The sequence below is a fragment of the Dryobates pubescens genome, chromosome 4 (genome assembly GCF_014839835.1).
Source record: "Dryobates pubescens isolate bDryPub1 chromosome 4, bDryPub1.pri, whole genome shotgun sequence".
Taxonomy (NCBI): Eukaryota; Metazoa; Chordata; class Aves; order Piciformes; family Picidae; genus Dryobates; species Dryobates pubescens.
This window is the reverse complement of record NC_071615.1, coordinates 35,606,157-35,633,505: the sequence shown is the minus strand read 5'-3', so window position 1 is coordinate 35,633,505 and position 27,349 is coordinate 35,606,157. Positions and strand designations below refer to the sequence as shown.

The 27,349-nt window shown below is 42.0% G+C and overlaps 1 protein-coding gene across 5 annotated transcripts in view; it reads right to left on the bottom strand.

Moving 5' to 3' along the window:
• GLCCI1 (glucocorticoid induced 1) overlaps positions 1–27,349 on the bottom strand; it is a 59,910-nt gene that overhangs the window by 4,521 nt on the left and 28,040 nt on the right. For 2 of the 5 annotated variants that reach the window (XM_054161119.1, XM_054161121.1), the window contains exons 3-6: positions 22,709–22,795; positions 15,341–15,457; positions 12,259–12,411; positions 2,954–3,164 (exon numbers count right to left, since the gene is read on the bottom strand). In XM_054161119.1, coding sequence (XP_054017094.1) covers positions 2,954–3,164; positions 12,259–12,411; positions 15,341–15,457; positions 22,709–22,795 — 568 coding nt within the window. Of the gene's footprint in view, positions 1–2,953; positions 3,165–12,258; positions 12,412–15,340; positions 15,458–22,660; positions 22,796–27,349 lie in introns of all 5 variants that reach the window. The other 3 variants (XM_054161120.1, XM_054161122.1, XM_054161118.1) reach the window with 2 other exon arrangements.

Here is a 27,349-nt window from a genome sequence, read left to right as displayed (position 1 = left end):
CAGTGAGCCTTGGGATTTGTTTTGATAAGTTGGAAAATACCTTTTGTTTCTCCAGACTATCTAAAGACTTCACTTTCAACTTTCATTTTCAAACTATGAATCAGATGCCCAGAAGTTAAAAGGTATCTCCAGTTCATCTTCATGAATATGCTGCTTGTAACAGCCTGCTAGCAGAGTGGGAATATGCTGTACAAAGGTACCTAGACCAGAACCTTTGTCAAACCAGGTTATACTATCTATTTTTGTACAAAAACCTCCAAAATTCAACTGCTTCTACCTTAGGATGCCTTCGAACTTCCTCCTGTCACAGATGCTAAGTGTGCTGTGTAGGCCTCTGAATTAGTCTGGTGGATCAGAGTATCAAACCTCTATGGGTGGCCTTCCGGCAGCAAGGCAGACACTTACCTTGCAACAGGCTGCTATGTGAAAACAAAACCATCAAGCCAGGTGCCATTAAAATATTTTCTCTTCCAGCCTTCCCTCTCTGCTCCAGTTAACACCATTCAGTACCACTGCTCCAGTGTGGGCCTTGTTCTGAAATTTAGCTTTCACTGTCTTTTGAAAAATTCAATAGATTTAGCAGCTTCTTACAGGAATGTAAACCAAACAGCTGATACAGTCCAAAGAGCAGCTGTGAGGGCCTCGGGCCAAAGCACAGCTTTGCACAAGAAATAAAAGATGCTTTAGAAATGTAAAGCAGTACAGAGTGCTGGCTCCTCTCACTGCTCATGTCTCTCAGTCAAACCAACTAACCTTCCCTTCCTATTCAGCAGCACACTCAGGAGCATTCATAAAGCTGATAATTGTATGTTTAATGGTAAAGCCAAGATATTCCCACAGAGAGCAAAAGAAAAACTCAACTGGAGGGAAGTAACAGAAAAAGATCTTGGGTTTAAAACATCTACAGATGGTTAGACAATGCAGGTTTTAGAACTTAACAGGCCTCACAGCAAACTCATACTTTCATTTCAGCATCACAAAAACCTTTAATATGAAGGTGTGAAACATTTGGTGAGCTTAGTTTTAGAAATCAGTTAACGGCCACAACAGAAGTTAATGAACCACCTCCCAAAACATGCTGTTCCTTTATCATTTCTACCTATATCCCTCATTAATCTGTAACTTAACTATTCTGAAGATAACCTTCTCATTCAGAACTACCACCCCAGGGGACCTTAATGATCTGAGAGTAAAAGGCACCTTTCTGACTATACTTTTACAACCTCTGAGTAAATGACTTTCTCCTGGAAAACTGCTATGCAGTTTTCTAGTTTATATCTTCCATAAGCATAGCACTAAGCACCTTAAACTGGTAAGAGAAATGCTATTATATTAGCTTCACAAAGTTAACAGATGCCTGCTTACCACCATCACCTATAGGCCACTATTAAAAGTAGACATCTAGCATTAAAGCCAGTCTTAAAACCAAAATCCACAAATAAGTATCTAATTCATTGTGAAGTTCAGAAATGAGTTTTACTCCACTAAGCTGTTAAAAAAACCAAACAACAAAGACAGCAGATAAATGCTTGAAAAGCATTAAGGAGGTTAAATGCACTATTTCATACTGGCTTCACTGGCTGCAAATAAAGCACCACTGAAAACTTACTGGGATGAGTACTAGCTGCAAAAGGGATCACTCATTTCCTTGGCTTTTAACTTAGATCTGTTATCAGGACATTCACAAACAAGTTTACCTGTTGAGATGCTTCCCTGCGTGCTTGTATCTCTGTAGTGATTCACTTTGGCCAACACATTGCAATCCACATGCACTACTATAAGAAAGAAAAGTAGTGTAGGGGGCAACTAAGTACTCTGTTATTTTTGGAGCATGGCCAGCTATCACCTTGAGCCAAGACTTTTACTTTGATGTGGTTAACTTGCACACGTGCACACACACCCCAACACACACCCCCCCACTACACAACGTGAGCAGGTGGATTTGTTTTTCACTACTTCCTTTTAAATCCAAGATAGGAAAGTGTTACTTTCCAGAAGCCAGGAAAAACTAGTGTTTCTGCCACTGCCTTCCCTAATCTTATTTCCAAATTAGTTTATGAGTTATTAAATAGAAAAGTATTTACAGAAAAAGCTTCATTTTGCTGGTAACTTCAAAATACTACTCATTCAGCTCATTAGTAAAACTATACTAAACCTTAGAAGGTTTCATTTCCTCTACGAAATTCTCAGCATGCATTTTTCATCCAAACCCTGCACCCCTCCAAACTAAGGTCCATGCTTCCAGCTAGCTGACCAGAAGCCTGAGCATAATTTCATTAGTAAACAGTTGTCCAAAGAAGTCTTCTTACACTGGTGCCTGTATTTTCATACTCTATGCTCTGTCAGGAACTCTTAATTGCTGAAACTCCATTTTACTCCCTCTACAAAACCAAACTACATTTCACAGACATTGGAGGGAAAAAAAATGCAGGATATTGACATATAAACACATAAATTACTCAGAAATTTGGGGTTGTTATGTAACAGACACAGACAAGTAACTACTCCAAACTCTTATCTGAGCTCCTCACCAAATAGCTTCAAGTGTTCAGAAGCAGAGCACTTTTAAAAGCAGTCCAAAACTCCATCACCACTTTGATCAGCAAGCAACTCACCCATGATGATCATCTATTTTCTACCACAAACCTTCTTGAAACCTCTTTTTGACATAAACACATTGCACTCTGAATTCTTCAAGTTAGAATCTTCATAAATAGTTAAAGACTGTTTGCTGTGCTCCTCTGACGTATTTATGGAAGATGTTTGTGAAGTTTCACAAACAAGAGGGAAAAAGATATGTAAACAAACAAAACCAATTCCAAGAGAAATCCTCAGTCCCTCCCACAACCACCAAACAAAACCAAAACTGATGTAATGAAGTCAAATGAAGGTAGTTGTAAAAGCAGGACATCACATGCCTCCCATAGGTAAAGGTGGGCCATTCTACTCTCACCTTTATCACGGTCATAGAGTAAATCTTCTGTTGAGCAAGGGCTCCCATCCTGAGATTCAGGAGGGCAAAAGGGAGAGACACATGGTGAGTGACTGCTGCAGCTGCTGCTGCGCTCCTGGACAGAGGGAGTCTGAGTGTCAATGCTTCGCGTACTGCTGCTGCGGTAGTGAGCAGGTAACGGAGCCCTTCGACCGTCGGGGATATCCAAGGGCTGCAGGAGAAACAAGCAGTTCAGGTTAGAGAGGAGAGATCAAGCTCTCAGCCATTTCAGCTTGCAGCACTCAGCTGAAGCAATGAGGCAGGGCCTCAGGAAGAGCAAACAAGCCATTTGGAAAAGAGCTTTTTATACAAGAAAATAAGGCCACGTACAACAGACACAACACACGTTCGTTACTTAAGTGCTGGGACAACGCGCAGATGGCCCCAAGACAACTTTTATGCTCTTAATGCAAAAATTAACACCAAAATCCACTGCAACTTATATGCTCCTAGTGCAAAAAATAACATCAAAATGCCCTTCAGTTTACATGCTCCTAATGCAAAAATTAACACCAAAAGGCCCTTCAACTTATACGCTCCTAGTGCTTCAAAATTAACAGCAAAAAGGCACTTCCTTACCTGTTCTAAATGCAAAAAATCAACACCAAAATGCACCTCTACATGTGCTAGCATTATGTATTTATTATTTTTCATGAGAGCTAAAGAAAAAAGAAAGGAGAAAAAAAAAAAGCAAGCCTCCCCAACATACAGATCTTTAATTATAGTTAATCATCCAATTTTCAATAGAGGTCACTGTTATGAAAGAAGCATCCAGACAGAGATCACACTTGGAAAGCAGAAAAAGTGTGGAAAAAAAACCCCAACAGCATGCTATTGCCAGCTGAAGTACAATCCTTAAGAGACAGTATTAATTTATATTTAATATTAAAGACTTAAATGAAACCAAGCTTTGCTTGTAACTTCTGGTTCTCTGGCACACCTCTACATCCCAGCCTTCACTTCTATAGACAACCTCTGACAAAATGGCAACTAAGCAGATGATGCACAAGGTTCACAAGCTTGGTCTTGAAGCAAAGCTAAGTAAGCACTGCCTCCTCATATCAGCATAGTTGGCACTGGCCAAGGGAACCTTGCATCCCACCCGGCACTGTACTGCATAGACATGTTCACAGCAGTAGACTGGCACACTCTGCTTGTTCTTCCCAGTGGAAAATTAGTTTTAGCATAAAGACAGCGCAGCTTTTAAAAACAGGAAATCAAATTGTAATTACAGTTTTGTTTAAAAGTGAAGAAGAAAAAAATGTCTCCAAAATTGAAATAGCATTTTTATTCTCACGTCAGTGAGGGCTGTAGTCAAGCCCTAGTGAATAGCTTATATGTTCCAGCAACAAAAAAAGTAATGTCTTTTTCCTTCTCACCTCAGATGGATATTTTTGTTTTATTGCCTTCCTCTCCCCCATAAAGTCCAAAACTGTAACAGTTTGTTCCAGGGCCTAAAATTTAACCAAAACCTTTTGCTACCAATAAGGACACGAAACCTGCTGGCCTAGTATCACATTGCCCCCTTCTCAGCAATGTTTGATCCAGAAACCCACCACCTATTATACAACATTGCAGACATAGCAGAGCAAGAAGATCCTTTTCTTCTTACATACCTTCCAGTTAATACCATTCCACATTTCAACTATAAAGAACATTGCAGTTGCTACATCAAGCGCTGAAAGGTTGGGACACAGCTGTGTGGTCTGTTCCAACAGCTCGGTTCACATTATGAGTTCCAACATGACTACATGTTGCTATTCCCATCACCCCCAGCAGCCCATGACTCATTCAGTGCACAGGATAGAAGCATTATATCATTTGTTACACAGAAGAGAGGTAAAAATCCAGACCAGAGCTGTCGAGAGGATACAGCCTCTTGATTAACATAACCAAAATCAAACCACTGCCATGCAGAACAGTGTTTCTATTTCCATCTCTGCCATAAAAATCCCAGGAGATGCCAGAGTGTCACCTGAAGGAACATCTCTCTTTTATGGTGTCTTTTCTAGAAGCCCAGTCTACCCAGGACTGATTTCCATGAGTCTTCAACATTCACAGGTGTAGAAAGAAGCTACAGGAGCCGCACTTCAGACTCCTACAGTGACATGCCGTCTCCTCAATTACCTGAAGAATCACATTATTATAGAAGCCTGATGGATTTGTGTTTCTCCACCCAGGAAGTTCTCACACAGGTGTGATAAAAAGAGAACAAAACTTCAGAAGCTCTCCTATGATAGAGAAACAAAAACCTAGGAAGAAATCCAGATTTCTGACTTCAAAGCAGTAGGACCTGTATCTGATGAGGAGAGAATACAAACACCAAACAGCTGCTCATTAAGTGAGTAGCCTATGCTCTATGTAACAGGTACAGCAAGGATTCCTGGGAAGGGAAAAAGTAAGTGATCACATAATTAAAGACTTCAGCATAGCACAGATCTTCTTCCACACCTAGAGGAACAATGTAGTCTTACATAGTCAAGAAGCATGTCCCAAATCACAGGCTGGAAAGTGTCCAGGAGGGCCATGAGAATGATCAGAGGACTGGCAGCCCAGCCATATGAGGAAAAGCTGAGAGAACGGGGTTTGTTCAGCCTTGAGAAGAAAAGGCTTAGAGAAGACTTTATTACCATGGACCAGTAAATAAAGGGCAGTTAGCAGGAGGATGCAGACTCCCTTTTAACAAGGAGTCCCCCAAGGAAAAGACAAGGGGTGATGGGAGATTCCAATTGGATTTCAGGAGAAAATGTTTCCCATGAGAACAGTTAGACATTGGAATCATCTCCCAAGGAAAGCAGTAGATTCCCTATATTGGATACTTTTTAGACTCAATGTGACAGGGCACTGAGCCAGATCATTTCAACTATACTGATACATAGAAAGGCTGGACTTTGGAGAAGAGAAGGCTATGGGGAGACCTAATATCAGTCTTCCAGTACCTGAAGGGGACCTACAAGAAGGCTGCAGAAGGACTGTTTCCAAATGCCTGCAGTGGTAAGACAAGGAGCAATGGCTTTAAATAAGAGGAGATTCAGATTGGATGTTAGGAACAAGTTTCTTTACCATGAGGGTGGTGGAACATTGCAACAGGCTGCCCAGGGAGGTAGCTGAAGTTCCACCCCTGCAGATATTCAAGGTCAGGCTGGACAAGGCTCTGAGCAACCTGAGGATGCTGACTACAGGGGGCTTGGACTAGCTAACATTTGGAGGTCCCTTTCAAGCCAAACCATTCTATGATTCTGTGATCCTTGGGGTCCCTTCCAACCTGGCATTCTGTGATTTCAACCTTCACTTCATTAAAATTTAAGGTACAAAAAGTTATCCCCTGGCTCCAAATATACACACAAGTAGAAAAAGCTAAATATTGATCCCTCTTTCCAAGTAAAATAACTTCTGTGGCATAGGAAATGCCTGCAAATGTTTCAGATTGCTGTGCTTCTGTATTTACCTTTCCCTTCAGTTTGCCTCTAAGTGCAAAAAAAAAAAGGGGGGGGGGGCAAATATTAACTACAAGCATTCCACTTTTAAAAAATTTTGTGTATTGAATCTGAACCCAATAAAAAGAAACCCCAAAACTTTAGAAGTTACTTTCCATGAGTCATGCCTAAACTATTTTAAAAAACTGAAGTCCTTACAACCTTCAGAACGTAAGAAACAGGGTAACTAATTTGGTGCAGCTGCTATTAGATTTCATAACGCTCAATGCATGGCAAACAACTAGCAATCACTACATTCTACACACTGGGGGTTTGACTGGTCTTGGGTTGTTGGGTTTTTTTGCAAGCATGTCCAGTCTTTTACTAAGCTTCTATCAAATGCATTCTGACAGGACATCTGCCATCCCCCCGCCAGGATCATGTATTCTTGGACACAGTCACACGCTACCCTCATCTCCCTGCAAAGGTATGGAAATGCTCCACTGGACAACAGCAATGTAATGGCAAGATTCACCACATTGTTTTCACTATCCATCTTTTTTAATGAAAAAATTCAGCCAAGTATCAGGATTGCTACTGTGATAGAATATACCATTTGGAACCGCACCTGGAGTGCTGTGTTTAGCTCGGCCCCCCCCAGCTACGCAGGAGAGGATTGGGTCCAGAGGAGGGCTACAAAGATGATCAGAGGGCTGGAGCACCTCTGCTGTGAAGACAGGCTGAAAGAATTGGGACTGTTCAGCCTGGAGAAGGGAAGCCTCTGGGGAGAACTTAAGAGCTGCATTTCAGTATCTGAAGAGGACCTACAGGAAGGCTGGGGAAGGACAGGTTAGAAGGGCTTGTAATAACAGTTCAAGGGACAGTGGTTCAAAACTGGAGCAGGGGAGATGGAGGTTGGACATCAGGAGGAAGTTCTTCACAATGAGAGTGCTGAAATACTGGAACAGGTTGCCCAGGAATGTGGTTGAGGCCCTGTCTCTGGAGACATTCAAGATCAGACTTGATGTGCCCTGGACAGCCTGATCTAGTTGGAAGTGTCCCTGCTGACTGCAAGGGGGCTGGACAAGATGACCTTTTAGGGTCTCCTTCAACCTGATGCAACCTGTGAATCTGTAAAACACTCTGCTCTTCACAAGCCTTGCATCTGTTTGGGAGGGAACTTCTTCAGAGCAAAGCATTCAATGCTTTTGATTTAAAAAACATTCTCTGGACTGGAACACAAAGGCAAACAAAGCAAAGTGCTTCTTCCTTCTGGCATCAATGAAGTCATCAATGCATTAGCTAAGGCGCCACAATGTATCCTGGGAAGGAGCCCTTGGGACAAAACAAATGAAGGATATGAAGATTTAAGCAAGGTTCCTCTGCAAATTAGAAAAAGTCATTTTATTACAGCATTCATCTGTGATTCTGTGATTTAAGTTTTCTGATAGTTACATAAACCCACCTTGCTAACTAGTCTCAGGAGCATTAGAAACCAAACAAGAAACACAATCATTTTACTTACAATGTGCGACAGTCTATCAAAGCTGCTTTGTTGCTAATTACTTCTGTGTACCTGAGTAACAGCTCCCATAGAATTTTTTTCCTAATAGATCTATGAATGTGTCCAAGTCCTGCTGAAATGCATTTTTCATTCTTTTCACAATGTATTTTGTAAAAGGGAACACCTCTTATTCCCCACTCCCTACAGTAACTCCATTACCTTCTGGTACCAGTGTCTCCAATGTTTGGGGTTGTGGAGCTGCAACAGGACAAATATTAAAAGCCTGTCACAACTTCACAAGAAGCTGATTCCTTCTTCCAGGTTATAGTGGGAACAGAGACACACCATCACAGTTTCCTGGAAAGCTAGTCAAGCAGTTGTAAAACAGGTAGGAAAATATAACCAGGATCCTTGAATAAGTGTATTAGCCAAAATTAAGATCTATTAGTAAATCTGAGGAGATAAAGAAGTGACTAAAAGAAGCCAATTTTACTTTAGCTATGTAAAGGAAATAAAAGGGAGAACACCTTCAGCTAACTAAGCAAGATGAATGATCTGCAGAAATACACACACATGGCAGGGCTGAAAAGAATTAAATACTTAGAATGTTTTGATCTCTAAACTTTATGATCAATCAGATTATTAAAAGGTAATGACATTACTCTATCCCCCCACCATCTTTGTGAAACAATAACAAGACCAATGTCTACAACAATTATTTTGACAAGTGACTGTGCTCTAAGAAGTACATTTTCTACTGTAATTAAAATACTGGTTTTTTTAAAAGCAAAGAAAAGCATTTCAAATAAAGAACTAGAAGATGGCACAAGAGAAGACAGAAAATTGTATTTAAAAGAAGTAGGATTGCAAAAATTTAAGTCAGCAGAAAAGAAAACAGAAAGTATGTATCATCATCAAAACAAGTCTGAAAAACAAAATTAAACTTATTTTGATGGTCTATTCCAACCTGGTTTGTTCTATTCTATTCTATTCCATTATATTCCATTCTGCTCCTGGGCTTCACCACAGGACTACTTCAAACATCTCCTCAGCTGCTCTTCTGGCCTTCAGACAACCTTGAAGCCAGGTGGGGGGTGGTCTCTTCTCCCAGGCAACCAGCACCAGAACAAGAGGACACAGTCTCAAGCTGTGCCAGGGGAGGTTTAGGCTGGATGTTAGAAAGAAATTCTTCACAGAAAGAGTGATTGGCCATTGGAATGGGCTGCCCAGGGGGGTGGTGGAGTCACCATCCTGGAGGTGTTTAGGAAGAGACTGGATGGGGCACTTGGTGCCATGGTTTAGTTGATTAGATAGTGTTGGATGATAGGTTGGACTCGATGATCTCAAAGGTCTTTTCCAACCTGGTTAATTCTATTCTCTTCTATTTGTGTATCTGAAGACTAATCAAGTATGAAACTGGGAGTAAGGCTTCACTGGGAGCCAAATTAAAAAATACTTTGAATAGCACCCATAAAATTTCTTGTATTTTAAGTTTATTTTTGTCCTGTTTATCTCTTAGTCTCATTTCAAGATAGAGAATAAGAAACAGCTTGTTAAAAAAAAAAAAAATCCCAAATTTACACTGAAGAGATGAGAGGAATAGGGGGAAAAATATCAGGAGCACTAGGCTAGAATTTTTAAAATTAAGAGAATTCAAATGGATTTTACTTTTACTTGGGACAGGCAAAATGTGGTTATTGAACTGAAATGGATGAAATCAGACAGCTAACAGAAATGATTTTTAAAATGAGGTAGCGAGCTGCCCCTATAATAAAGGTTATTCCTTCTCAGGGTTTTTAGCAGGTCATATGCTGCTGCCCAAATCTTTCCTGGCAGGTGTGTATAAATTCAGAGTAGGGCACAAAGTGTTTTATGAAGCTGGATTAAGATCACTTCATACAAGAAGGTTGAACGTGCCCTGTTAAAACCGAAGCGAATACAGGTTAAAAGAAACCAGCCAAAAATCTAAATGCAGCCCAATTTTACCACAATTAGAATAATTTCTCCTTCCTACAGCACCCAAAGCAACCTTTGATTGCTCTGTTAAAATCCTTTCTAAAAACAGAATGGCAGAACATGGAAAGAAAATCAAATTGCTTCACTAGCAGTGTATCTAGTGAAGTTTGGATTCCTACGGTTTCATTAATTCCTCACTTTGAACCTAGCTGCCCCAACTCCCCCAGGCTAAAAAGAAGCTAACTTCTATTAGGACAAAGTTCACCAGCAGTAGGACTAAGTAAATCACTCTTGTTAGGATCTTCCTCATGTAAGATGTGAGATCTACTAAACTCAGAGGCAGTGCTAGGAATCCCACAAGAAGTCCCACTAGCTCAGACTTCACAGAAATGAAGTTACATAGCAGGAAACCCTCTGCCCACAAAGATGGGCTTGGCTTTAAGGGCAGTGCCTAATTTATGATGTTTTCTTCTGCCTGAAGACTCCCCAGTAAGATGTTTGGAGGAAGGTTTCACTATTGCCTTGGTTGTGTGAACTGCTGAGCAAATCTGGCCCCAGTCCAACAATGCACTTAAGTATGTGCTTAACTGCTTTGCTGGATCAGAGCCAGTACATTCAGTAGCTTAGGAGACTGAGTTCTGCATCCCGAGTAATAAGCTGTTAAAGCCCAAGGACAACATTTATGAAGATGATTTGTCTGATAAATAAATGAAATGTCCTCTACCAGGAGAATACAGCCCTAGCCATAGCAGCATCAGTGGTGGCACTGTAATACAGACCTTTTCATACCCTCTATGGAGGTGGTGGAACAAGGTTCATTGATCTGGGCTTTCTCTTTCAGTCTGTGTGTTTCATCTTTTCCTTATTTCACTGTTATGACACACACCCCTTCTAAAGGGATGAGGCAGCCCCAGGAAAGCAAACAACATAAAACTTCTATTACTACAGTATTTCATTCTTAAGACAGCTTTGCCTGCACAACTAAAGCCCTGGACAAACCAGGGCTGCTCCAAAACTTTTGAAGTTTACTGCCCAAATGAAGAACTACGAATAGCAGGTTATGGAATCGTAAACCTCTGATGAAAGTTTTATAGCTTGACCTGTCCACTGAATTGCTGTTTCATGACCATTCACAAGAAGAGAACCTACATCTTTTTGTGAGGCACTGAAACAAGATGCCCTGGGAAGTGGAGGAGACAGCATCCCTGGAGGTATTCAAAAAACCATGTAGACATGGCATTCCAGGGCACGGTTTAGTGGACATGGTAGTGTTGAGTCGACTTCATGATTACAGAGGTCCTTCCCAACCTTAATGATTCTGTGATCATAGAGATTAGGAAAAACAGTAGTTTACTCCACAGCAGAAAATTTTCATTGGCTGTTTGGGAATCAGTGTGTGTAAACCAAGTATTTCATAATGCAAGTATCACCTAAGCATTTTGATCAGTGCTCCTCAGTAACAATTCCAACACTCCAGTTCTCCCACAGTATTTCCCATACAGAGATCTCCTATGATGGATGACAGTGGTACCATGAAAGTGTAATGGTCTACATTCAGTTTATGAAACAAAACCTGAAGGGATTCTACAGGAAGGCTGGAGAAGGACTTTTCATAAGGATGTCTAGCAACAGGGAAAAAAACGGGGAACGGTTTTAATCTGGGGGAGAGTAGGTTTAAACTGAATCTTAGGAGGAAGTTCTTCAGTACAAGGGTGGTGAGACTCTGGAATACATTGCCCAGGGAGGCTGTGGATGCCTCCTCCCTGGGGATGTTCAAGGCTAGGCTGGATGAGGCCTTGAGCAGCTGAGTCTAGTTGAGAGGCATCCCTGTCCATGGCAGGAAGACTGGAATAGATGATCTCTGAGGCCCCTTCCAACCTACACCATTCTAGGATAAGCTTTAGAAATCAAAAAGCAGAGGATAGCACAAGAAACTTAAACCTTGCCTAAGAAAAAGAACACAAAATGAAGCAAATTAATCTCTCTCCTGGTCTTAAATTACTTACTACTGTGGCCTGAAGTATCTAAATTCTCAAGCACTTGCATTTCACACAAAACCTTCCCAAGTTCTCCGCAGAAAGAGCTCTCTCAGTAAAGTATGTTTGGACAGAGGCCTTTTCAAAAACACAACCAACAACAACAACAACTAATAATAATAATGATGATGATGATAATAATAATGATGATGATGGTAGTAATAATAATAAGCCAACAACAACACAACAACAAACACTGCCCTAAAACACTGGAACAAAATTTTCAAACCAACAGTTCTTTGATGGAAGTTATTTGCAATTTCAGCCACGAAGAAGGTTTCTCACAAGAAGGTTTCTCATGTGTTTATAGATTACTAAGGAAAAACAACCATAAACATGGGTATATAAGCTCACCTTGGATACTTCTTCTTTTCCACTGTTTTCCTTAATGAATACTTTCTCCAGTTCTGGACTTATTCCTTCTACATTACACGGCACACGTGAAACAGTTGATTTTGGCACTGAAATGTTTGACAGTGGCATAGGGACTGATCTGGAAATAGAAGCCTAGAAAGTAGAGAGTAAGATGATTTGAAGTTGGAAAATGAAGTACAGGCACAGGTCTGAGACCAGTACTAGAAAAAACACTGAAGAATTAAGCAGCTGTGCATTAATTCTGCCAGCTACAAGACCATTTTTCTTCGGCAAATTTGAACAAAAACAAATACTTGCATAAATCAAAAGCCACTAAAAATCACCTCTGCTCAAAGAGGTGTTCTATAATAAGTGAAGTAGTAAAATGCCTTTATCAGCAAGTAGGCAGGTAGATGTACTTTCCAGATGTACAGAATGCACAGTAGGGGGACAGGGAGCACTGGTGGTTTAACTAGGCTCCAAAAGGCATCTCTTAACATTTCTAAAGCTTAACCACTCAGCTGAAATATTCACTTTATGCACTTTTATTCCCTTTAGGTTGGCTTCAGTGAAAGAAAAATAAAGCATTCATTCTGAACTTTTTATTTCATTACCTTACAGCTTTATGAACTTTATGTCAAAGGTCTTAAAATGAAGCATTTGGAGTTCACATGAAGTGAGGAAATAAATACAAGGATGGTTTTCAGAAAAACCGATTTGAGCAAAGCTTCCCAACAGGAAACATTCACAGAAGTGCACATGCATCTTCTGCAGCCAACCTCACAAGCTTTACCTTGGCAGCTTAGGTGGTGTAACAACCTTACCACACAGCACAGATGCACCTATGATGACAGCCATGACCAGCACCTGCTTCCCCATGTATGTCCTCTTGCTCATAGAGCCACAGGATGCTTAAGACAAGGTATAACAACTTTTGAGTTCTTGACAAATGAACCTTGCACAATGTGCAGCTCCAAAAGTGCGTGACACTTGTGCAGAGGCACTCCCTGACTGACAAAACACACTGCTTGCAGGATGGCTTCCCATCATGGTGCCAGAACTGAAAACTTCAGCAGCCTCATCAGAGAGCATCTTATAGAGAAATCAAAATGTTGCACAAGTCATGGCAAAGTGTGCTTCAAGTAGTAAAGAATGTTCTTTCCAAGCATACATCCTAGATAGATTTCAGTCTGTGCCCAAGGCTGTTTTAAAGTTACTATGAATAGTGACACAGGTACCTGCAGCAGTTTACTTTGAGATGGAGAACAAAACCCTTTTCCATGCAAAATGCAGTGGAATTCTTTGTTAGAGAGGCATAAAAATTTCAGGAAGAATATCAGTTTCCTACTTGTCTTCATCACAAAATTAGATTGTAACCACAAGGCTCTACCCAAGCAGAAGAAGGAACAGAAAGGATCAGCCACCACAGCTCAACCTCATTTCTAAAACACCAGCTATTTAAAAAGGCAGTCAGGAAATACAAGGACAGAACCAACATTTCCTGAGTTCAAAGAGTGGGCTGTTACTAACATGGGGTCCAAGTTAAGGATCCACTCTAAGTGAAATTTAATCTGGACTCAGATGTCTGCACTGTCAAATGAGACATGATTAACTGCCTTTTACAAGTGCCTTAAGGTTCACAAAGTCGCTGACTGACCCTTGCCTGAGCTTTAGAACTTGTAATTGGGTTTCAGTTTTGCTGGCTAGAGCAGACACTGCATGGAGCATCCTCCTTTGTACCCTGCTGAGAAACTGGTTCACGGGCAGGTAATTTGTCCAAAGATATTCTGCCTAAGTGTCAGCATCTTCATAATAGGAGAAACACAGATATACTCAGAGCACATTTTTATAGCCTTGTGCAATGTGAAAGTCACCTGAAAACAAACACTGTCTTAGCCAAGCTAGTGTTAAAATGATCAGCTGTATTTAATTTTGCCTAAGCTCATACATCCCCATGAAAAACAGGCAAGAAATAAGAGAGAAAAAAAAAAAGAGCTGTCAGAGAGGGAGCCTGAGGTTAACCTCTCAAGAGAGGAGGACATTGAATCCATAGTCTGATGGCTGAAGTCCTGTCATCACAATGCCCATTGGCACAGAATGTAAAATGGCCATCAACGTAATCTGGACATAGTATTTGCATTCTAAAAATTACATCTGATTGAGGTTTTACAGGAAGCCAGGGTGACTGGAACAAGAACAGGCTGGTGATAGCAATTTTTCCATTTAATATGATGCAAACTCCCAAAATACATTGCAGCAACTCTACTGTAACACTGCCAATGCGACCACAAACTCATGCCAGGAGACAGGATCCTGTACTGACAGCGGCTCTGGACTACCAGAACCGAGAGAGATGGCCCTGACATAACTCTGAAGACAAAGACTTTTATTCTACAGCGTGTCACCAGGATGGAGTACTGTGAGAACCATCATCTTTATTTCACCTGAGTTTCAGATCAAGGTGAATTGTCAGCTTTCTCTTTAGGAAGTAAACACCACGATACTGTTTTCCTTGATGTCATGTAGAAATCAGCTCTCTGGCCAGGAAGCAGCAGAAAGATTCTTAAAATGACACAAGGAATTGAGGTTTTCCCTCAAACCTCTGGTGATACTGTTGCTGTCTTCTACTGATGAATACATTGTAAGGTGAATTACAAGTCTGTTCCTAACAAGCAAGTCAGCGTTCTGCTTGTTGCTGGGCTGCTTACCCTTGGAACTTTGTTTTTCCTTCCCCAGCTCAGATGAAGTTGGGTTGCAAAACTGATAAGGAAATACCTTCCAGAGGAGCACAAACTTTTGAAAGAGGACCCCAAAGATCAGTCTTGGAAGCAAGCATGTGTTCCTGAAGAGGCAGGCTTAACCTGGCCACGCTCACAATTTTTACAGCATCTTAATGGATTTTAGTTGCTGTCCTGCTGCAAGCCCTCTTTTATTATGACTATCAGATATGTTTCAGCGCAGATGCAATGGCATCAGGTTGTTAAGCATAAGAAACCGAACAGAAGAAAGCCAGGAAGAGAGAACAGGTTGTTCACCCAACTCTGCTAAGGCAGGAGGTTAGTAAGAGCAACCATCTACTTACCTGAGTCTGACTGATTGCTATGTGGTTGCCATGGAGAGGTGACTGACGTTCCTTCTCTTTACTGTGACGGCTGCTCTGCTTGCTGCGCTGAAGCTGCTGCCTCAGTTTGGCAATCTGCTGGAGAGAAGTTCAGGTGAAGTGAGAATGAATTCTCAAATGGGTTAACTACTCCAATCTCCCCCAATCAAGTGAATCCTTGTTTACAAACAAGCACTGCAATCATTGGCACAAACAGAAGTAGTCAGGTGATGTACTTGAGAGAGTCCAATAGAGGCCTGCAAGGATGATGGAGGGACTAGGAACACTGCCTTAGGAAGAAAGGCTGAGAGACCTGGGGCTGTTCAGTGTGGAGAGGAGAAGACTGAGAGGGGATCTAATTAATGTCTATAAATATCTGAGGGCTGGGTGTCAGGAAGGAAGGAACAGCCTCCGATCACTTGTGCTCTGTGATAGGACAAGGGGCAGTGGATGTAAACTGCAGCACAAGAAGTTCCACCTCAAATGAGGGTCACAGAGCACTGGAACAGGTTCCCCAGAAGAGCACTGGAACAGGCGCCCCAGAAGGGCACTGGAACAGGCGCCCCAGAAGGGCACTGGAACAGGCGCCCCAGAAGGGCACTGGAACAGGCGCCCCAGAAGGGCACTGGAACAGGCTCCCCAGAAGGGCACTGGAACAGGCGCCCCAGAAGGGCACTGGAACAGGCGCCCCAGAAGGGCACTGGAACAGGCGCCCCAGAAGAGGTTGTGGAGTCTCTTTCTCTGTAGACTTTCAAGACCCACCTGGATGCATTCCTGTGCAATATGTACTAGATTCTACGGTCCTGCTCTGGCAGAGGGGTTGGACTGGAAGATCTCCAAAGGTCCCTTCCAACCCCTAACATCTTGCGATGACAAGTTGTAGCAATAACTGGCCAATAACTGGCTTAAACTGGGGACCACAAAGCCTACAATTTCATTTAAAATACCTTAAACCAAAGTTGTCCAATGGCAAATCATCATAAAAGCAAAGAGCCTTCACAAACACTGGAAATCAATATGCACTGCACCTTGGAGAACTTCTTTAATGCATTTAATAGCATTTTCCTGCAGGCTAAATTACCACAGATTCCTCCAGGTAGACAGAATTACCTTTTCTACTGTCTGCTGCTAAGATGGCTAATCACAAGTCACAGATCTTAAAGGTCACACACAACTTAAAGCCACTGTCCATATGACCTGCTCCTTAAGAAAACAAAGAACTTCATTTGGGTATTCTTCCACTTAGAATCACAAAATGGTCTGGCTTGGAAGGGACCTCCAAAGGTCATCTAGTCCAAACCCCCCGCAGTCAGCAGGGACATCCTCAGGTTGCTCAGAACCTTGTACAGCCTTATCTCAAACATCCTCCAGGGACAGGACCTGAACTACCTCCCTGGACAACCTGTTGCAGCGTTCCAACACACTCATGGTGCAGAACTTGTTCCTAACATCCAACCCAAATCTGCTCTGCTCTCATTTCAACTCATTGCCCCCGGTCCTATCATTGCACGCCTTTGGAAACAGTCCCTCTCCAACCTTCTTGTACGCCCCTTCAGGTACTAGAAGGCCTCCATTAGGCCTCCCTGGAGCCTTCTGTTCTCCAGAGTGAACAAGCCCTGCTCACTCAGCCTGTCCTCATAGCAGAGGTGCTTCAGCCTACTGGTCCTCTGGACCTGCTCTATGAGGTCCACACCCACCCTGTGTTGAGAGCTCCAGAGCTGGATGCAGTATTCCAGGTGAGGTCTCACCAGAGCAAAGCGGAGTGGCAGGATGCCCTCTCTCCATCTCTGGCCATGCTGCTTTTGATGCAGCCCAGGATGCCACTGGCCTTCTGGTCTGTAGGCACACACTGTTGGCTCACATCCAGCTTCTCATCCACCAGAACCCACAAGCCCTTCTCTGCACAGGGCTGCTCACAATTTCATCACCCCCCAGCCTGTGTTGATATCTAGCGTTGCCCAACCTAGGACCTTACACTTTGCCTTGTTGAACCTCACAAGATTCTCCACAGCCCATCCTTCAGACTTATTAACCACACCACTCAGCTTGGCATCATCTGCAAATCTGCTGAGGGTGCACTCACTCATTTATTCCTCCTGGATAGTTTCTACAGGAAAGAATATTTACCTCTATCAGCATTGTCTCAGAAGTTTGGACAATGTGCAAAGTCACACAACAGGTATGGACACTTCCTTAAGACTGGGTCATTTTTACTGTTGGGCTCAAGTCTCACTCTTCCTGTGCTCAGCCCACTGGCATATATGGCAAAGCATGCAAGGCCCCATTTCATTTTTAACTCAGAGATACAATTTTTAAGAACCTGAAGGGCAAGTAAGGAGAACTGAATGCACATGGAATTCATATTGCAAAGAACTTCTTCAGCTGGAAAGTAACCTCTCTTTCTGAGTGACAGCTTACAAGCACATGCACTCTGTGGTAAACTCTGAGTAGTTAAATATATCACTAGTGCTCCTGCTAAGCAGCTCTGTGTTGGAGAGTCACTTCACATCACTCTTCACAGTGTCAGAGATGACAGTGCTTAGCGAAGAGGTTTGGATGGAGCTTTGCTCCAGGCTGTGGACTTCTCTTTGTGGTGCTTCTGGTATCACTCACAATAGAAGAATTCACCTTTAAGGCTTTATATCAAGTCTTGCCACAGCTCGTTACCCATGTTCAGAGAACTGCTGCTCAGAAACGGCTGAATGCTTTCATCTTTCAACAGACAAACAGTTCAGGCTTCCATTATGAGCCTGTGTGTAGCACACATTTATAAAGACAGAGTCCTCATATGACTGCGACAAGCTAGATCTAGAGGATTGGGAGACTATTTCTTGAGGAAAAGTGCAACTCAGGCACCATGTTGGCAAGGAGTCTGAAGAGGTACTTCATCTCTACGAACAAAAATGGTCTAGAACTTCCCCATTCCTTCTGTAGGAGTAATGGCAATTAGGAAGCCTAGCTCCTGAGAGACAAAAAAACAACCAGGTAACCACTCTGGTAAGTACACATAACATCTACAAACATTTATCTTGACATCAGAATGTTGGAGAATGGGGAGAACAGGGCAATGATCTTCACCTTCCCCTTTAAAACCAGAAGAAAAAAATGATGCCCAGAAGACAGCTGTAGACTGAGATGGCTGCCTACAGGAATAATGGTTTACTGTCATACAGCCAAATACAATGACCATGAAAGATGATTAAACAAATAGGAAGTTTGGGGGGAAAGTCCAAACTTCTAAATTTATTTTTTGCTTGCTGAATATTTTTCCAGCTCTAAGCGCACTTGAAATAAATATGAATCTTGTCTATATCCCTTATAATATGTCTGCAGTCTAATGCAACTAATGGCACAAACCTGAGAAAGAAGCAAATTAGGTTATTTCATTCCAAGACTGGAATAATCTGAGTATCCTGATAATTTTTCATTTTAAAAGACCTAGCAACAGACTGCTAATAAGAAGGAAAATGTCACTTCTCATCATTCCTGGCCAAATGCTCATTAATATTAACCAGTCAATAGGCTGTATTTCTACAAATCAAGCTACACAACAAGGTTAACTTCCTATTGCTGAACAAGCCACAAAGTCCTCATTAGAGCTCGGGAGACTGAGCTCTAAGTCATTTGTTAATAAACAAGTTAAGCAGTAGGGCAAAGAGCAAAACAAGCATTAGAAATTCACCCTAAACCTTTGAATACAATCTTTTGATTGGTATATGAAAGCCCATTAAAAGTGCAAGCTCTCATATTTGATTCTCTTTTATTCCAAGGTCCTTTTCAAGTACTCTGGGAGAGCAAAAAGGACCTTCCAATGGGGAGTTGCTGGCTTTGGTATAACAGGTACAGCACACAGAGGTGTTTAAGAGAAGTAAAAAATCAGCTGTCTGAAATACTCAGGTCTTTGAAAAACTACACAACCCTAAAACTGTTTGTTTTAAACCCTGAGGTTTTGCCAGTTCTGGGCACATTCCAGAAGCTGGGTAAGCTCTAACTCAGCTTCAACAGAATTTCAAACTAAATATTGAAAGGGGAAAAAAAAAAAAAACCCTGTTGAAAGGGGAAAAAACACCAATGGCTCAAACCACTACTTTCTTTGTGGCCAGTACAAAGACTGATAGCAATCTTTATCTCCTAGTCAAGACAAGCATCTCTTAAAATCATGTTAAAGCACTCTGCCATTACGTTACAGCAACTTTTATTCAGGACTGTAAAATCAAGCAGTAGAACCCTTCAGAATTATTACTTAAATAAGCAAATGTTGTTAGGAGATGATAAAAAGCTACCATATCAATACAAAAGTCATATTGAGATCTGAGGAGTGTTAAGATTGTTTTTAATGGATTCACTACAAGCAAGCAAGCATTGCTTACTTCACTGCTAGACAGATTTAATCCTGACACCACTTATTTCAGTTTGAGGGGAAAATAATTTCCAACTAGCCAGAGGTGAACTTAGTTTTATTTTTAATGTGGTATAATAAAGAAAACATTTGTGTGCTTGGGATCTTAATTCCATACACACTCCTTTTTAGGTATCTAAACTGCAAATCTTTTGAAAAGCCTTCCCAGTTGTGTTAAATAACTGCATTTAATTGCAGTGATTCTTCAAGCTAAGCAAGGGGAAAAAAGCCTACTTTCTTTTAAACTTAAAAGCACACTGAATCATCCTTTATCAACAGCAGTGAAAACTATGCATAGAAGCATTTGGCTAATTTACAACATCCTAGAAATCATTCCATTAATTGCTGGACCAAGAAAACAAGGCTGCAGACTGCTAGGAAAAAAGAAGGCAACTGTAATCTACTTGTTTACTGCCAAATGCTATGGGAAACAATTCAAAGTGCTGCGCAGAACTACTGTTACCTATGGTACTCATAACAAATGCAGTTGCCTCGGAGAGGTTATACTTTTATTTCCATTACTTAAGCTCCTGCTATCAGCTGCCTATAGCTTTGTCAAATCTTCTCTGAAGTCTACCAAGCAAGACTCAGCTCTTCTATCCCCTTCCTACCAGAAGCTGATTCAGGAATGAGATGAAGTAAAAGAGAGGCAGAAATAATTTTATCATTTCATGTGTTAAAACACTTTATTGTAGTTGGTTTGGTTTTGTTGTTGCTTTGTTTTTGTTGTTTGGTTTTTCTAACCTGGAAAGCTCTGTTGGCCAATGCTTTGGAAGAAAAAGCCAAGCATTTATCTGGTGTTCCTTCATGGTGGGAATGTGCCCCTCTAATCCCCTCGGGGAAAAAAATATCTTTAAACCTGCTGAAGCTTTAACAAAAATTTCAGTTTGCACATGTTCAAGAAAGATGTCTGGAAGTGGCAGCTGCATTTGCTAGTAATTCCATCTCCAGTGGGCTTTACAGTTTGAATAGAAGTGCCCCAGAGAAATTCTCCTTCCAGAAATTGCAGATTACTGTGGCACAAAGAAGCTGAGTGTGCCAGATATCGTTGGTATTGAACAAACTCTTAATACTCACCACACAGGCATTAAGTAGCCCAACAGAGAAGCTGGAACCAGGACTTGCAGATGAGGAAAAGAAAATAGAAAGGGATAAAGAGGCAGAACAGACAAAGAGCTGGAGGTAACTGAGTAAGAAGTTAAATAAGGGAAGATAAACAAGGATTGGCTGGATAATGCATGCAGAGTGACACTGAGACCATGAACCCAGGGAGCTAGAAAAGACAAGAGAATTGATTTCAGAAGCTACAGAAAGAAAACAGAGGAAGAGGAAGAACTTTAAACTGAGGAAGACAAAGGCAGGTTTGGGGGTGAACCACCACTGTAACAATTCCCTTCCACACACCCCATTTTTTCCATTACTGTGTTCTATTGGAAATGAACCACGAAACTCACTGGCCACATGCTTCTTATCTTTCTTTTGTGGTCAGTCCATAAAGAGAGTGGCAACCTAGCACAATGGATAACTGTTATCAAATGACAGAGACTTGCTCACATGCTGAAGTTTTCACTATCACTGACACTCACAGCCCTGTGGTGAAGAAAAGCTGCTTGTTGCAGAATTTGATAGGGAACTGCCAGAAGTAAAAGCAAGCAAGCATTATCCTGGAAGTGCAGATGCTATTCCTGCTTCCACTATAATTCCTTTGTGCTGGTGGGTAATGTTTAAGACAAAATTTTTCAGACACAAACCTAATTTCTGGACACAATCTGTGATTCTGAGTGCTTCCTCACAGCTGCAGATGAAGTCACCCCAGCAACTGAAGGCCCACCTACTAATTGCATCAGCTATGACGGGTTTCATGACATGGAAATAGACAACTCTCTTTGGATTGACATCTCTTTGGCCCAGCTTCTCATCTTTAAAAATGAGGCCACTGGAACTCAAGATTATCCCATATTTGTCAAATCTCATTTTAAAATTCAAGTAATTAAATTTACATCACTCACCCTGACAACTACTCTTCCTATCAATCACTGTTCAGCAGATAACTACCTATTGCCAACAACATCATCATCACCTCAGATAATCACATTTCTGAAACAACATCATCTCCTCAGATAAACTCATTTCTGAATGTTCTCTTGAACAGGGAGTGAGGGCAAAGGATGCAGAAAGCCCAGAGTATCAGGAGAAAGTCCCATCCCATGATTCACTTCTTAGAAAGAAATATGTAGCTCTTAAAGAGAGGCTGCACGCTTCCTGACAGGGGCATGGGGCTGACTACAGGCCAGCTATTAGGGACTGGACAAAGACAGAGTTTCAGGAACACTGGACAGAATGGAATTTACTGTGACAAAAACTAAACCACCATTGTTTCAGCTGAGCTAGACACCATTTTACTGCATCTGCTTTTTCAGGATGCAAATCCACTTCACTTGGTGGGTTCTTTTTGGGGGTTCTACAGCATGAAACACAGGACTGAAGAGCATTCAAATAATCATACCATCACTGGATCAACATTTACCCTTTTCTCACATTCATTAAAGTGATGTTCTCCTCTCTGTTTCAATCCAGAAACTTGAACACAATTTCTAAGCAAGAAGATGCCAGCATACCCACTTAGACTTTGCCTCCTTCTGGAGAGGAGCGCTCAGTAACAAAAAGCCAGCTAAGGTAAATCTGAACAGAAAAATGAGTAAGCAACAATTTGGTTCCTCAGCACTCACTCTGGACATTCCTTCACAGCCAGTACTGTGTAGCAGGAATTGAGGAAATCCAACAGGCATAAAATAACAGCCACTCTTCTGTTGGAAGTAAAACCGGTTTCAAGAGCAACAGAGAAAGGGTGCAGTTTCCTGGACTCCAGATATGGATTAAAAAATAAACAATAAAAAAATAACCTTGGGCATATCAGAACTGGAGAGGCTCCACTGTGCAAAGTTTCTCACCTCTTTCAGCTGATCAGCACTTCCCCATGATGCTGAGCGCTGATGTGATCTCTTTTCAGCTCCCTCTTCAGCCCAGCAGCTAGGTGTCTAGAGGGGAAAAAAACCAGAAAAGAAAACACACTGCACTGAATTCTCCAGGTAAGAAAAATCTCTGGACACAGATTATTGCTATAGCCCTTCTGCTGTGCCAAGAGTTCAGGCACTATACGTGAAGAACAAATTTCAGAATGGGGTTTGCAGCAGTAATAACCTCAATAAACTTAAATATACATATATGCACACACACAGACAGAAGATGAGGACAATGCACATCACCCAAGAAGGAATTAGAGGCCTGACAATCACAACCCCCCCTGCCCCCTGGCTAATCCCATCTGCACTACGACATCCATTTCAAAGTTTTCTCTCAGTGGACAGTTTAGAGAACCACAAGAATATGGAAATTAACTCAGAGCCCAAAAGCCAGGATTCACTTCTCCCATCTGTCTTCTTTAATCAGTGGGCCATGTAATCAATCCCTTCAGCTAACTCTGACTTGATACAGAGTTTGATACATCTTTTATTATTTTTGGCACCCATGTGCACAAGCAGATCAGTGAAGGGCAAGCTTTTTCCAGACTTGTCTGCAAGGCCAGAGGTTTGGGGACTGTCCTTGGATGTAGGAGCTATGAGGTTAAACCCCAAAGATTGAGAAGGGTCTGGAAGGCAAATCCCCCAACTCCTGTGCTTACTCCCCAACAAGACTCTTATGAAATTTGAGGGTATCCACCAGCATTTCAGAACAAGAGTGTCCACTGGCTGCCAGAGAAGCAATAGGAACATCTTAAATCCAGGGAGAGTTTGGGGTTACACATGAATATATTTCTGAATAGTTAGGTAAAAAGTAAACAGGGTTTTTTTTTCAACAATTCCTACTATGAGCTGAATCTTCCATGTTAAGGCCACTAGAAATAAAACTATACCACTGAAAACAGTGAGGTTTTTCAGGAAGGGATAAGGACCACTGCTGATATTTCTCAAAGACAGACATGACCTCAAAGAGGACAAGTAGGATCCAGGATCCACCTCTGTGCAGGACTTCCTTCCCTGTTCCATCACAGCTTGCCTCACTCTTGCTTCCTCTCTAAGGTCTAGAAATTTCTACAGCACCCACACACTTAAGATATGTTTTGCCAGAAAGAAGGCTGGCAGCACGGAGTACACCATGAAAACACCAAAACTCCTCACCCTTGCTGGCCTGGGAAGGAAGCTGGAAGCAGCCCTCCAGGGTCAGGCCACTCCAGCCAAGTCGTCCAGACACCATTAAGCACTGAACTCCAGTTTCAGAACACAGGCTATACCTTCATAACCTTCATAACATGGCCTACAGCCCAGCATCCAACTCCTACGAGCTAATATTTCATGTGCTAAGGCATTTTGTGTGCACAGGCCTACGTATCCCACTTGTGTTTTCTGCCAGCCTTGCACTTTCCATGTTTTTAGTGTTGGGGTTTTTTTTTCCCCCCCTTCATTATTTTTAGACCACCAGGAATACTTCCACCAAAGACTCAGTGTGCTGTGTGGGAGTTTAAAAAGGAAAACTGTTAAAACAACAACAACAGGGGGAAAAAAAAAAAACAGTAATGAAGTTTTTGATGCATGTTCCCAGAGGGGAAAAAATAAAACCTCTTCATAAAAGTTAAGGTTCTGTGTATTTATTGTATGACCCCATTTGTGTAGGTCTGAGGTAAAAGCCAGAAGGTAATGTGGCTATGAAAAAGAAATAACATCAGAAGGGAAGAGTTAAAACAACTATTTAAGCAAGGTCCTGCATCTGGGTCAGACCAGTCCCAGGCACAAATCCAGGCTAGGTGCAGAGTGGGTTGAGTGTAGCTCTGAAGAAGGACACTGGGTTTGTTGATTGATGAGGAGTTCACTATGAGCCAGCAGCAGCCTCATGCAGCCCAGAAAGCAAGTCCTATTCTTGGCTGCAGAACTGCAAGAGAGTGTGGCCAGCAGAGCAAGAGAAGGGATTCTTTCTCTTTACTCTGCTCTCGGGAGACCCCACTTCAAATACTGCACCCAGGTCCAGTGTCCCCAGCATAAGCAGGACACAGTATAGTTGGACCAGTTCCAGAGAAGGACCACAAAGATGATCCAAGGGCTGCAGCACCTCTGCTGTGAGGACAGGCTGAGGGAGCTGGGGTGTTCAGTCTGAAGAAGAGAAGGCTCTGGGGGAGGAACCTTACAACTAACTTCCAATACCTAAAGGGATCCTACAAAAAGGCTGGAGAGAAGCTTTTTATAAGGGTGTCTAGCAACAGGACAAGGCAGAATGATTTTTAGCTGAGGAAGAGCAGGGTTAGACAAGGTCTTAGGAAGAAGCTCTTCAGTATGAAGGTGGTTGAAACTCTGGAATAGGCTGCCCAGGGAGATTGGGGGTGCCTCCTCCCTGGTGGTGTTCAAAGCCAGGCTGGATGGAGCCTTGAGCAGCTGAGTCTAGTTGAGAGCCATCCCTGCTCTAGGTAAGGAGACTGGAGTAGCTCATCTCTAAGGTCACTTCCAACCTAATCCATTCTGTGATTCTACTCTGAGGCAAACATGAGAGTCCCTGCCACAGACACTCTGCTTGTGCATGCATCTGCTCACTCCACACTTCAGTACAGTCACGCTCCAAATTGTTCCTACAGATTGGGTACTCAGCTCCCTGAAATTTGTGTAAAACATTCAAAACCTATTCAAAAACACTGAAGTGGCCTGCAGATTTTTAAAGAACTAGAGAAAAAAAAAAGTAGGAAAAATTTGCTCCTTTTTCAACATCATGAGCTTTCATACTCTATTACAATTTACTTTCCCATTTAAATTGCTCTTTAAGTATTTTCCTATATGCCAAGTACAGCTGGAACCCATACCCTCCTACCAAACCAGACTACAATAAATAAATAATCAATGCAAAGGGAATTATTTGAAAATTTATGTTCCAGAAAGTGCTTTCTGAATAACACACAGCTTCATAGTTTGGGGAGCAACTCCAAGGTGAAGCAGAAACAGGCACTGCAGGTGCTTGAATATTTACCGGTCCCGTGTACTACAGATTGTTACATGCTCAAAGCCTTTCAAGTAGAGTTTAGTAAATAGAACAGAAAAGACACTGTCTAAAAAGCCAGTTTCTCAACAAAGAGAAAAAAAAAACCTGTTAAAAAGATGCATCCAGAAAGCAGAAATACTGATCCAGAGAGCAAGAAGAGAAAAAGTAATAGCTAGACCCTGAAGGTGATCATCAGTAACACTGGAGACTGTTAGTAGAGAGAGGTAGGAATCCTCGTACTTGTTGTTTTAGTTAGAAATCAGAAGTAGTCAATATTAAAGATCCATTCAGTTCATTTGTATTTTCTCAAATGTGTCTCTGTGGTGATAGGATGAGGAGCAATGACTTTAAACTGGAAGTGAGCAGATTTAGATTGGATCTCAGGAAGAAGTTCTTTACCATGAGGGTGGTGGAACACTGGAACAGTTTGCCCAGGAAGGTTGTTGGGGTTCCCTCCCTGAAGATACTCAAAGTGAGGCTCGACAGGGCTCTAGGCAACCAGATCTAGCTGAGGACGCCCCTGCTGCCTTACTGCCAAGAGGGTTAGACTAGATGACCTTTGGAGGTCCCTTCCACCCCAGACCATTCTGTGATTCTATGACACTCTCCAATATTATCTACCTGGAGGCAAAGATTGAGAGTTGCTTTCACTCTCCAGTAAATTGAGTCAAGTCACAACCTTCCCAAATATACATACAAGCATCAGTAAACAACAGGCAAATCATTTGTCCCTTGATTTTATTTATGGTATTAGATTACAAATACTAGATGATGTTCCTAGCACAGTACTGAAGCCAGGCAATGTTATATTAATGTGCAATTTATATTCAGACAGAGGGGTAGAAAGAGGTGAAATAAACAAGCAGTTTCTGGAATATTATAGCAAGCCCATCTTCTTCAAACTATAGAAATTGCCACTTAGATAATAAACTGTAACCCATATTATATGAAGACAAGTTTTGGGGTTGCAACCCAAAGTCCTTATATTTGAATATGTCAGCAGTGTGCCCAGGTGGCCAAGAAAGCCAGTGCCATCCTGCCTTGTATGAGAAACAGTGGCCAGCTGGAACAGGGAGGTGACCCTCCCCCTGTACTCAGCACTGGGGAGGACACATCTTGAGTACTGTGTTCAGTTCTGGGCCATTCACTATAGGAAGGACATTAAGATTCTAGAGTGTGTATACAGAAGGGCACCAAGGCTGGTGTAGGGCCTGGAGCACCTGGCCTACAAGAAGTATCTGAGTGAGCTGGGGTTGTTCAGTCTAGAGGAGACGAGACCGAGGGGAGACTGCATGGCTCCCTAAAACCCACCCAAAGAGAGGTTGGAGCAAGGAGGGAGCAGCCTCTTCTCCTTGGTGTCAAGCAACAGGACCAGAGGAAATAGTTTCAAACTGTACCAGGGGAGGTTCAGGCTGGATGCTAGGAACTATTTCTTCACAGAGAGGGTTCTCAAATACTGGAACAAGCTGTCCAGAGCACTGGAATCCCCATCCCTGGAGCTGTTTAAGCAGTGTGTGGCCCTCGCATGTAGGGACACAGTTTAGGATTGACCCTATACTGGGTCAAAGGTTGGA